The sequence below is a fragment of the Scyliorhinus torazame genome, chromosome 27, assembly GCF_047496885.1.
Source record: "Scyliorhinus torazame isolate Kashiwa2021f chromosome 27, sScyTor2.1, whole genome shotgun sequence".
Taxonomy (NCBI): domain Eukaryota; kingdom Metazoa; phylum Chordata; class Chondrichthyes; order Carcharhiniformes; family Scyliorhinidae; genus Scyliorhinus; species Scyliorhinus torazame.
The window spans coordinates 43,437,861-43,450,569 of NC_092733.1; the positions used below are offsets into that span (position 1 = coordinate 43,437,861).

Genomic DNA, 12,709 nt, shown 5'->3' on the forward strand with positions numbered 1-12,709 from the left:
TGTAGATTTATTTGTTCTCAAGGGCAGCACGGTAGCATTGTGGATAGCACAATTGCTTCACAGCTCCAGGGTCCCAGGTTCGATTCCGGCTTGGGTCACTGACTGTGCGGAGTCTGCACGTCCTCCCCGTGTCTGCGTGGGTTTCCTCCGGGTGCTCCGGTTTCCTCCCACAATCCAAAGATGTGCAGGTTAGGTGAATTGGCCAATGATAAATTGCCCTTAATGTCCAAATTGACCTTGGTGTTGGGTGAAGGTGTTGAGTTTGGGTAGGGTGCTCTTTCCAAGAGCCGGTGCAGACTCAAAGGGCCGAATGGCCTCCTTCTGCACTGTAAATTCAATGATAATCTATGATTAATCTAGGACAAAGGTTCGGCACAACATCGTGGGCCGAAGGGCCTGTTCTGTGCTGTATTTTCTATGTTCTATGTTCTATGCTCCGGAGATCGCTGCTATTCTCACCTCGCTATGTTGATGGGGTATTTGAATTACCATGCCCCTTTGTCTGTGTTTTAATCTTATCTAGTTGTCTGGCTCCTTCTTCCTTGTAGATCCTGGGGGGGGGTTGTAAGTATCCATACACATACCCAGCTCAGCAGGCCAAGCCTGCTGGGAAATTTGGTTATGTTCCAGTCTCTGGATTTTACTCTTGAACAGACCAAAAAGGGCCGAATTGCCCGAAAACCTTACAGTGTCCAAAAAAAAGTAATGATGTGGAGATACCGGCGTTGGACTGGGGTGAGCACAGGAAGAAGTCTTACAACACCAGGTTAAAGTCCAACAGGTTTGTTTCGAATCACTAGCTTTCGGAGCACTGCTCCTTCCTCAGGTGAATGAAGAGGTTCCAGAAACTTATATATAGACAGATTCAAAAACAGTAAGGTAAGGTGGGGTTACGGGGATAGGGTGGAAGTGTGGGGATAGGGTGGAGCTGTGAGGTTAGGTAGGGTGCTCTTTCCAAGGACCGGTGCGGACTCGATGGGCCGAATGGGTCCTTCAGCACTGTAAATTCTGTGATCATAATATATAAACCATGATTAATATAATTTTATACAATTATTCCCCATAATGTACCCATCACAGACGTTAGACGGAGTGGTCCGTAATTAGTCACACTGTCTCTTCATCCTGTTTTTGTTATTAGTCCTGCAGATCTCCAGCTCCACACCTATAGCCACAGTCAATGGGTGAAGATGCTTTGAGTCCTGGTTACATCTTCCCTTGTTTTCCTCAACAGCCCGGGAGACATTTTGTCTCTGTCTGGTATAAGGATCCGGCCAAAAACCTTTGTCTGTTCAGTGTTTCTTTTGTGATTCCTGTCCTGCTGACTGCCTTTAATCTACAGTCCACTTCTTCGCTGCTGCAAAACTGGGATTTATGCTTAAGCTCCAGACTTTAGGCGTACCAAACCACCCCTTGTCTAATCAAGTTGCCCAGGACTCCCCCTTTATGCTGTGTGGCAGAGCCCATGATGTCAGTCTGATAACCTTGTAAGCAGCCAATCTGTGTGTCTGAAATTCTGAGACTTTGCCTGTTTTCGCTTGTGATTGGTTGAGCCATTCGGAACATTTCGGAAGAAATGCGGGCCATGTGAAGAGCTCCATCTTGTCCTGACTTTTGTGAAGAGATTCAGCCAGCAGCTTGAAGGCACTCTCTCCCAGCCAGACGTGCGGAAGGCACTCCTATTTAGAAGATTGCAGACAGGAGTCAGACCTGTGAAGGAGCTGCTGGTTTTAAAGGCTGTGACTTCAGTTACTGAGCAGGTCTGTAACAGTTTAGTTCTCTGTCTGAATGGCTGGGGGAAACGCAACCTGAGGGTTCTCTGCATGATGCAGGTCGAAACTCTGCACCGAGATCGGTCAAACAGACAAAGGCAGACTGGACATAAAGTCTGCTGTAATTTCTCAGGTATAAAGCTCCAGTCGTATCTCAAGGAGACAGAGATTCCACCTGGTGGTCAAAGGATAGAATTACACTGACCAAAATCTCCTGTGTAAGGCTCCATCTAGTGGTCAAAGGATGGAATTGCACCGACTTGAATCGCCTGTGCAAATCAATTCCCAGAGGGGTGCATTCAGAGAAGACCGGTGCCTACAGAGGTCACAACCCCAGCAGTGAAGAACCTCAAATCGCGCAGCTCCTTAATTTTTGAACCTTTCCTACCCCCCTTACTGTGTACCTGTCTTGTGTGTGTCTGGGTGGAGGGTGGGACGGGGTTTTGTGAATTGGTGACTAGCAGACAGTTGCTACGTTGTTTCCATTATATGTTCTTCTTTTCTCTTGTCATAATAAACAGTTAGTTACTATTTTACCAATAAACCTGGTGCCCGTAACTCGTTATCGCAGTCAAGGGTTAACAAACTCAAGGAAACACATGAATTATTGGGTAATTCACTCCGGGATCTGTGGGGGAACTGACTGTGCACCCACCCAGGGTGTCATAACACTGGGGACATGTCCACTTTCCAGGGTGCTAAACACGGTAATATTCCCTCCCCTGCTGAGTTTATCCCACTGCACATTTCACACACGTCCTCCTGAATACAATGTGAAATGGAAACACAACATGCTGCAAATACTCAGCAGCTCAGTCAGCTTCTGTGGAGAGAATCAGAGTTACTGTTTGGAGTTGTGATAACTCCTCTGTCCTGACGAAGGGTCATCACAAACAGAAAGGTTAATTCTGTTTCTCTCCACACAGGCTGCCTGACCAGCTGAGTAATTCCTTCTTCATTTTATTGTGATTTCCCCAGTCCAGCGACTGACTGTGTGATTGTTCTTTCAGTCCTGGTGGATCGACCATTCCTGAGGCTGTTGTTCCAGTCAATCACTGCTCCACAAGCGCCCCGGGCTGGTTACGTGGTAATTTCAGACTCTATTATCTCAGATTTCCATTGACTGTCCAACATATTCACACTGGATACAGTTTTCACTCTTTCTATCCCTCGTTTCAGGTAGGCATCCCACTCCGGGTGATGGGGAGGTGAAGAGGCAAGTTTGTTTTCACTGGAGTGGTAACAGTTGTCGCTGGTCTCAGGACATAAAGATCAAACGCTGCAGGAATTACTTTGTTTATTACTTGAAAAAGTCTCCCGCCTGTCACCTCGCTTACTGCACAGGTACATTGGGCTTTTTAAATGGAGTAAACGGGTAATTCTGGGATGTCCCAGGTCAGCAGCAGCAATGACAAAGTTACATCAGAGCCTCGCTGCTGGAAGGGACTGAAACCCAAAGTGTAATTTCCAGCGACGGGAACTGAATCAGACACTCTGACAGCTCCTTTGTAACCCTTTCCCAACTCACTCACCTTGCTGCAGTCGGAGGGGAAACGTTCAAATCAATTCGGAAGGATGTGAGAACTGGACACTTGGATAATGATGATCTGATTGGACACAGTCGACATGGGTTAATGTGGGGAAAGATGTTGGACGAACATGTTGGGGGTTTTGAGGATGTTACGAACAGAATTGATAAAGGGGAATGTAGAGTTCCTGTATTTTCAGAAAGCTTTTGATCAACTCACCAACAGGAGGTTGGTCAACAAAGTAAAGCAATGGGATAGGAGACAAGATACTGACACAGACTAAGGACTGGTTAACAGGCAGAGTCGGGATTATGGGGAGAAGGCAGGAGAATGGGATGAGAAAAACAACAGCCATGATTGAATGGCGGAGCAGACTCGATGGGCCGAGTGGCCTAATTCTGCTCCTATGTCTTATGGCCCTTCAGCCCATCGTGCCTGCGTCAGTCGAAATCAACCCCTAACCATTCTAATCCCATTTCCCAGCACTTGGCCCATAGTTTGCCCTGGGACTGCAAGTGCTCATCTAAATACTTCTTAATGTTCTGAGGGTCTCTGCCTCCACCCCCCTTTCAGGCAGCGAGTTCCAGACTCCCACCCCCCTCTGGGGAAAACGATTTCTCCTCAAACCCCCTCGAACCCTCCTGCCCCTTACCGGAAATCTCTGCCCCCTGGTCACTGATCCCTCCACCAAGGGGTAAGGTTTCTTCCTGCCTACTCTATCTGTGTGCCTCAGAATTTTATACATCTCAATCATGTCCCCCTCAGTCTCCTCTGCTCCAAGGAAAACAACCCCAGTCTATCCAATCTCTCTTCATAACTAAACCTCTCCAGCCCAGGCAACATCCTGGTAAATCTCCTCTGCACCCTGTCCAGTGGCTATCACATCCTTCCTGTAATGTGGATTCCAGAACTGCACACAATACTCTAGCAGTGGCCTAACCGAAGTTTTATACAGTTCCAGCATAACCTCCCTGCTCTTAAACTCGCTGCCTCGGCTAATAAAGGCCATTGGCCTTCTTAACCACTGTATCCACCTGCTCTGCTACCTTCAGGGACGGGTGTCCATGCACACCAAGGCCCCTCTGATCCTCGGGGCTTCCCAGGGTCCAGCCGTTTACCATGTAATCCTTTGCCTTGTTTGTCCTGTCCAAGTGCATCATCTCACACTTATCCGCATTGAATTCCATTTGCCACTGGTCAGCCCATATGACCAGCCCGTCTATATCCTCCGGCAATCGAAGGCTATCCTCCTCACTATTTATCACCCGCCAATTTTCATATCATTCACAAACTTACTGATCAACCTCTCCTCATAGGAAAACCCCTCCATACTCAGGATGAACTGAGTGACTATCAAATCCTTGGAGAGAAATCCAATCAGTCCCATTCCCGTACCAGCCTCCCCGAACAGGTGCCGGAATGTGGCGACTAGGGGCTTTTCACACTAACTTCATTGAAGCCTACTTGTGACAATCAGCGATTTTCATTTCATTTCCTCGTTCTGTTCCCATTTCCCTGGACGGTTATTCCATCGAGTGCACATTCCATTTCCTTTTCGAATTGTCTCTGTTTCCCCCTCACTCACTGACAATGAGATCCAGATCAATACCTGTCGATGTGTTAAAAAGTTCCCACTCACTTTCCCCTCCACATCTGAGCACAAAGATTCAAACCGTGTCCCCTCCTCCTTGTACCGTCAGCAACTCTCTGACCAATGGGAAGAGCTTCTCTTTGTCTGCATGACAGAAACCAGTCACCATCTTCGACACGGCGAGCAACTCTCACCGAAGTTCCTTTGCCCTCGAAAGAATAAGCTCAGATTCCCCATTTACAAAATGAGGACCCAATTCAATTATTCTTTTCCAATTAAGGGGCAATGTAGAATGGCCAATCCACCTACCCTGCACATCTTTGGGGTATGGGGGTGAATCCGCGCAGACACGGGGAGAATGTACCAACCCCACACGGACAGTGACCTGGGGCCGGGGTCAAACCCGGATCCTCAGCGCCGTAGGCATCAGATTCTCCATTCTAAACTTGTACTGAGCTGCATCATTCCTGTAGCTATCCTGGTTAAATCTCCTCTGCCCCCTCTTGGGCGAAATTGTCCGGTATCGGCGCGATGTCCGCAGACTGCCACCCAAAACGGCGCAAATCAGTCGGGCATCGCGCCGCCCCAAAGGTGCGGAATGCTCCGCATTTGGGGGGCCGAGCCCCAACCTTAAGGGGCTAGGCCCGCGCCGGACGAATTTCTGCCCCACCAGCTGGCGCGGGAATGACATCTCCGGGCGGCGCATGCGTGGGAGCGTTAGCGGCCACTGACGGCATCCCCGCGCCTGCGCAGTGGAGGGAGTCTCTTCCGCCTCCGCCATGGTGGAGACCGTGGCGAAGGCGGAAGGAAAAGAGTGCCCCCACGGCACAGGCCCGCCCGCGGATCGGTGGGCACCGAGCGCGGGCCAGGCCACCGTGGGGGCACCCCCCGGGGCCAGATCGCCCTGCCCCCCCCAGGACCCCGGAGCCCGCCCGCGCCGCCTTGTCCCGCCGGTAAGAGAGGTGGTTTAATCAGGCATTTTAGCAGCGGGACTTCGGCCCATCCGGGCCGGAGAATCGCGCGGGGGGGCCCGCCAACCGGCGCGGCGCGATTCCCGCCCCTGCCGAATATCCGGTGCCGGAGAATTCGGAAACCGGCGGGGGCGGGATTCACGCCAGCCCCCGGCGATTCTCTGACCCGGCGGGGGGTCGGAGAATCTCGCCCAAGAACCCTCACATCCTTCAACATGTTCTTTGCTGATTTTACACATTACACCTCTACTAATGGTTTCATCACGTCCCACTCAATATAAGTGATTGTCTTCAAAGACCATTGCCCACAGACCTCCAAGACCCTCTGTCCCTGAACACTCTTTTGAACTGCACCATAAAGTCTATCTTGACTCTCCCCAACTCTCCTAGAAAAAAGCTTCAGACCTTTCTGTGTGAAATCATCGGCCACTTTCTTGTCCATTTCACCAGCCTATCCATGTGCTGTTAAATAATGGGTATCCTCCTCACTCACTGCCCCATCTCCAGGTTTGCTTTGCTCAGGACGTTTGGAGAGTTATCGTGCCTTTCCAATATTCAAATCATTTCCCAATAGCAGAAAGTGTCCAGGTGGCAGCCCCAACACTGGGGATCATCATTGAATGTCAAAATAACCCATTCATCACCACCCACTGCTCAACCTCCTGAAGTGATTTTATTCTCCAAGCTGACACTGATTTTAAACTCTCAGAACCTTCAATTTGCAAATGGGCCCAGTTTTCCGTGTTTGTGAGTCACATCGATTGCTGCCGGGTGTGTCACGCTGAACCTCAGCCCCTCAGTGTGGAGTGAACTGAGTGAGGAGACTGCGATGGACATCTGCACATGGGACTAAACTGGAGTCAGCCATTCGGCCCTTCCAGCCTGTCCCAGCATTCAATCTGAGCCTGGCAGATTTGCCGGTTGCCTCATCTCCAATCTGCCGTCAGCCCCTCACAAGTCTTGAATCCCTTGTTTCTGAAAATCTCTAACTCAGCCTACAGTCAACTCAAAGAGCCAATCAGTGCTTTCTGGGAGATGGATTTCATAGAGTGACAACACTTTGGGTGGGGGGAGAGGGGGGATGGGTGGGAGGGAGAGATGGGGGATGGTGGGGGGGAGAGTCGGCATGGGTGGGGGGGGGTTGGGGGGTGATGGGTGTGGCGGGAAAGAGGGGGGAAGGGTGGGGGGGATGATGGGTGGGGGGAGAGAGAGGGGGGATGGGTGGGGTGGGGAGAGAGAGGATGGGTGGGGTGGAGGGGAGATGAGGAGGGGGGATGGGTGGGGGGTGGGGGGTTCCGGGTACTGGTCTCGGGAAGGAGCAGAGATTCCCGCTTTCATTTCAGGGATTTGATAGCAGAGCAGTGGGTGAAAGGGAGGTTTTTAATGTTCCAATGGAGACGAGTCAGTGTGGAACATTTCCTAAACTTTATCTTTACAATAAACATCTTGTGCTCATCAGCCGGACAGTCCAAGCCTGTCGACCCGTGTGTGAGTCACCAAGTCCTGAACCAGCGGTGGAGGAGCACAAAGTGTGTTGGTCGAAAGTGTTCTCGTTTACATTGTGACAACAAACTTGTCCCTGGATGGTACAGATTCAACAGGTAAGATGCAGGGGGAAACTTGATTAAACTCATCAGTGTAACTGCAGAGAATTGGTTGAGAGTAAAGGAAAGATCGAGGCTCCTGCAATGGTCCAGACATGGATCTGAAATAAATAAAAATAGTGAATCCAGCCTTGGTTGGGATAATCTTGTCCAATACCATGGATCTTCCCCTGAAAGACAATTCATGACCAGCCACTTTAACTCCCAGGCTCAATAGCTCCTGAATTGAAAAAAAAATAATTGGCCACGCTAAATTTATAAAACAAAAAAAGAGAGGGTTTCAGCCACCAATATGGTCAGTTCGCCAAACTATTTAGAGCCTGCTGCATTCGGGTTAATGGGACTCTTTATAATTCCAAAAGACGGGCCTCGCACGCGTTCAGGAGGATGAATTTCTGACGATCTTCCACCATAATACCTGGGGAAATTAGCCTGGAAGCTGTATCTCCTGCATTCAGCATACTAGCTCCAGTCTTGCAGACTTGCATCAAAGGCTTCTAGCTTACCGAACAGAGGCATCTTGGACTTTATGTCCACATGTTCCTGAATAATATTCATCCGGGGCGGCTGGCGGTTCCACAAACGAGACCGGAGCCTCTTTGTCCTCGTCGCCAGTTTAGTGTTTGAGGAAGCTAGCAGGGATTTATTGAACTATGTACAACATCTAGCCACAGCAGTGGCCAATTCAGCCCCTTTTGGAACAATGAACAGCTCCGGGCCCTGCTTGGGTCGACTATATATTTAGGTATAGCAACCACCAGCTGGGTGGTCTCTGCTCCCTATCAGGGAAGCTCATACTCTTTGTGTCCCACGGGGGTATCAACAGTGGCTGCCCTTAGTCCTCGTCGGGGTGATGACACTCCCAAAACCCATTTCCTCCCACTTCTCCACATGGAGTTCACTTGCTCACACATCCACCCACCTGACCAGTCCATTGATATCTTCCAGGAGTTTACAGCTTTTCTCCTCACTCTCAAACCACAGGAACAATTTCCGTCTCTGCTACAGACATTTAATCATGTCGACAACTTTCAATCCCATTTCTTTGTTACAACACCCTGGGTGAGTGTGTAGTCAGTTACAGTCCCAACATAAGTGAATTGCCCAATAATTTGTGTTTTCCTGACTCCATCTATTCCCAAAGCCCCGTCCCACCCTCCACCTGGACACACACAAGACAGACACACGGTAAGGGGAGGGGAAGAATTAAAACAACAAGAATTGAAGAAAATGTTTGAGATGAATCGCCGCTGCGGCGGTTCTGGTCTCAGGAGGCACCGGTCGTCTCTGAATGCGACTCTCTGGGCAATTGGTTTATATAAGTGATTCCGATCAGTGTCATTCTGACCTCCGACCATCAGATGGAGCTTCAAACTGGAGATTCAGGTCAATGAAATTCTGACCATCAACCACCAGATGAAGATTCATTCAGGGATTTAGGTCAATGTAATTCTGACCTCCGACCACTGAATGGAGCACGCTGATCCCTGAGATATTACTGGAACTTTAAACCTGAGCGTTCTAAACTGTCTTCCTTTTGCATGATCTCTGTGCATGCTGTATTATAAAGAGTGTTCTCATATTGAGCTTTTCCCAGCTATTCAGACAGAGGATTAACGAATCACAGACGTGGAGGAGAAACCGGTCACAATCTTTCACTCCAGACGTTTCTCATCACAGTTTTCACTGCAGTCTGTCTTTTAAAGAGGAGTGCCTTCACAGATCTTATCAGCAGCCTGTTAAATCACAGGGATAGAGAGAACAAAGAGAGAATTGTCCAGCTGCTTCCTGGCTGAAAGTCCTCTTCGAACTGAGGACAAAATGGAGCTCTCCAGATGTCCCTCCTTTCTTCCAGAAGATTCTGAGTGGCTCCACCAATCGTAAGCAACAACAGGAGATAGTCCAGCATTTAAGATTCACCGATTGGCTGCATGCCCAGTCTATCAAACTGACATCATGGCTTCTGCCACAGACCCTAAAAGGGAAGTCCTGGGCCATTAGACCGGGGGCAGTTTTGTTTTGCAGCAGCTAGCAAGGGGATTGTAGATGAAAGGCAAACGGGACAAAATTAAAAAGGAAACGCAGAGCAGATAAATGGTTTACAACAGTATCACAGAATTAACAGTGCCGAAGGAGGCCATTCGGCCCATCGAGTCTGCACCGGCTCTTGGAAAGAGCTCCCTACCCAAGGTCAACACCTCTACCCAATCCCCATAACCCAGTAACCCCACACAACACTAAGGGAAATTTTGGACACGATGGGCAATTTATCATGGCCAATCCACCTAACCTGCACATCTTTGGACTGTGGGAGGAAACCGGAGCACCCGGAGGAAACCCACGCACACAAGGGGAGGATGTGCAGACTCCGCACAGACAGTGACCCAAGCCAGAATCGAACCTGGGACCCTGGAGCTGTGAAACAATTGTGCTATCCACAATGCTACCGTGCTGCCCCTAAAAGGGAAGTCCTGGGCCATTAGACCTGTGGACCTAGTATCCTAATAGTATACCACAAGAACCCAGGAACCCAGTCTGGATCCCTCCAGAATGCCACTGGAAACAACCTTCCGATCTCAATACTAACACGAACCAGAACCCTTTGCTTTCTGGCATTAAGCCAATTGGGATGCAGATTGGCACTTTGGCTGGATCGCATCAGATAGCAACTTCCTGACCCGTCCGTCTTGTTGGACCTTGTCAAAACGCTTGCTAAAACCCATGTAGGTTATATCATGCACGTTATCCTCATCAACCCTCCATGTTACTGCCCCAAACATATAATCAATTTAGTCAAACTAGACTTCGCCGGAACAGATCGGTCCTGACTCTCTTTGATTAATTTATGTCTTTCAAAACCATAGAATCATCGAATTTACAGTCCAGAAGGAGGCCATTTGGTACATCAAATCTGTACCGGCCCATGGAAAAAGCACCACTCCCAAGCCCACAGCTCCACCCTATCCCCGTAACCCAGTCACCCCACCTCAATTTTTTGGACATGTAAGGGCAATTTATCATGGCCAATCCACCTAACCTGCACATCTTTGGACTGTGGGAGGAAACCGGAGCACCCGGAGGAAACCCACGCACACACGGGGAGAACGTGCAGACTCCGCACAGACAGTGACCCAAGCCGGGAATCGAACCTGGGACCCTGGAGCTGTAAAGCAACTGTGCTAACCACTGTGCTTCCGTGCTGCCCCTGGTTGGGCAGCAAGGTAGCATAATGGTTAGCACAATGGCTAAGTCCAAAGATGTGCAGGGGTAAGTGGATTGGCCATGCTAAATTGCCCTTAGTGTTGTAGAGGGCTACTCCACTACTGGGCCGATATCTGGGGTTTGAGTATCTGTGTGTGTCTCTCTCCAGCTGGCACTGAAACTTCAGAGGCCAGGGGATGCCGCACTGGGATACCTCCGCGGGAGAGAGCACTGAATCAAGCCTGCCGTTTATCCCTAACCGGAAGCCTGAGGCTTATATCACACAGATATCCAGACCCCCACCAATGCCCAGGTGATTCTCTCTCTTGCCGGTGGTGCAACACCCACCCGGTTCCTACTTCGCTGGAGTAGCTTTTCCAATAGAGAGAATAGGACACTGCTGTTTATTACCTAACCAGCAGCCTGTCCTGAGTGAACGGGTTCGAATCGTTCAAGATGACCCCAGATTCTCGACCCCGGAATTCAGGTGAGGAATATCTTAACAATGACTTGGTCAGAGATTGCTGGTGAGAGATTGAAGAATTTAAACGACTCCAATTATCAGCAAATCAAGGTTTATTGCAAAACCCAGGTCAAAATCATCAAACAGAAGAAATTATAATAAAATCTTAAGCTCTAACACAAACTAAGTCTATTCAGGAAGTACTATAACGGACACAACTTAAAATCTTATTGTTACACAATTTTAGCAATGGCACAAAACACAAATCAAGCCCCCTGCCCCAAAGCCTCAACCACTATCAAAGTCCCGGGAGTTTCACTCGCTGCTGCAGGGTACTTACAGTCCAGGGCTGCGGCTGGAGCAGGAGGTCAAGTCGAAGGTGGAGAGGTCAAGCCAAGAGCCCCTCAATCGAAACACAGCCCCTTTTATATCCGTTTACCTGGCTTTTTCCTGTGTTCGGCCAGCCCCTTTTGCATTGAATCGGGAAGGTTTAAAGTTCCCGCTGGTCCCGCCCCCTTTGAGCCGGGCAGACCTGTTGACTTCCGGGTTTTCCTCGCAGGTCCGCTCCTTCCAGCCAGGCAGACCTGTCCCGATTTGAATTTGGCGCCGACTCTGCCCCCTCCACCCAGTGAGTTCCTGCCGGTGGCTTCTGTCAAGATTGGAGTACCTCCCCCAGGTCCGCCTCCAACTTGGGTTTTTCTACCGTTTATCTTCAAGGGCTTTTCCAGCGCAATATACTGAGCCCAGACGGTCTGCTTTTTGGGATAACGAGGTTAAGCTCTCTTGTGAAGATTTTCAAAGTCTTCCATCTGCTCCGGAGATCGCTGCTATTCTCACCTCGCTATGTTGATGGGGTATTTGTATTACCATGCCCCTTTGTCTGTGTTTTAATCTTATCTAGTTGTCTGGCTCCTTCTTCCTTGTAGCTCCTTGGGGGGGGGGGGGGGGGGGGGGGGTTGTAAGTATCCATACACATACCCAGCTCAGCAGGCCAAGCCTGCTGGGAAATTTGGTTATGTTCCAGTCTCTGGATTTTACTCTTGAACAGACCAAAAAGGGCCGAATTGCCCGAAAACCTCACAGTGTCCAAAAAAAAGTAATGATGTGGAGATACCGGCGTTGGACTGGGGTGAGCACAGGAAGAAGTCTTACAACACCAGGTTAAAGTCCAACAGGTTTGTTTCGAATCACTAGCTTTCGGAGCACTGCTCCTTCCTCAGGTGAATGAAGAGGTTCCAGAAACTTATATATAGACAGATTCAAAAACAGTAAGGTAAGGTGGGGTTACGGGGATAGGGTGGAAGTGTGGGGATAGGGTGGAGGTGTGAGGTTAGGTAGGGTGCTCTTTCCAAGGACCGGTGCGGACTCGATGGGCCGAATGGGTCCTTCAGCACTGTAAATTCTGTGATCATAATATATAAACCATGATTAATATAATTTTATACAATTATTCCCCATAATGTACCCATCACAGACGTTAGACGGAGTGGTCTGTAATTAGTCACACTGTCTCTTCATCCTGTTTTTGTTATTAGTCCTGCAGATCTCCAGCTCCACACCTATAGCCACAGTCAATGG

The 12,709-nt window shown here is 49.4% G+C and overlaps 1 protein-coding gene across 1 annotated transcript in view; it reads left to right on the plus strand.

Annotated features, from left to right (window-relative positions):
* LOC140403373 (uncharacterized) overlaps nucleotides 1–12,709 on the plus strand; it is a 201,595-nt gene that overhangs the window by 133,489 nt on the left and 55,397 nt on the right. The window contains exons 25-27 of the mRNA XM_072491293.1: nucleotides 2,783–2,859; nucleotides 2,952–3,116; nucleotides 7,323–7,464. Coding sequence (XP_072347394.1) covers nucleotides 2,783–2,859; nucleotides 2,952–3,116; nucleotides 7,323–7,464 — 384 coding nt within the window. The remainder of the gene's footprint in view (nucleotides 1–2,782; nucleotides 2,860–2,951; nucleotides 3,117–7,322; nucleotides 7,465–12,709) is intronic.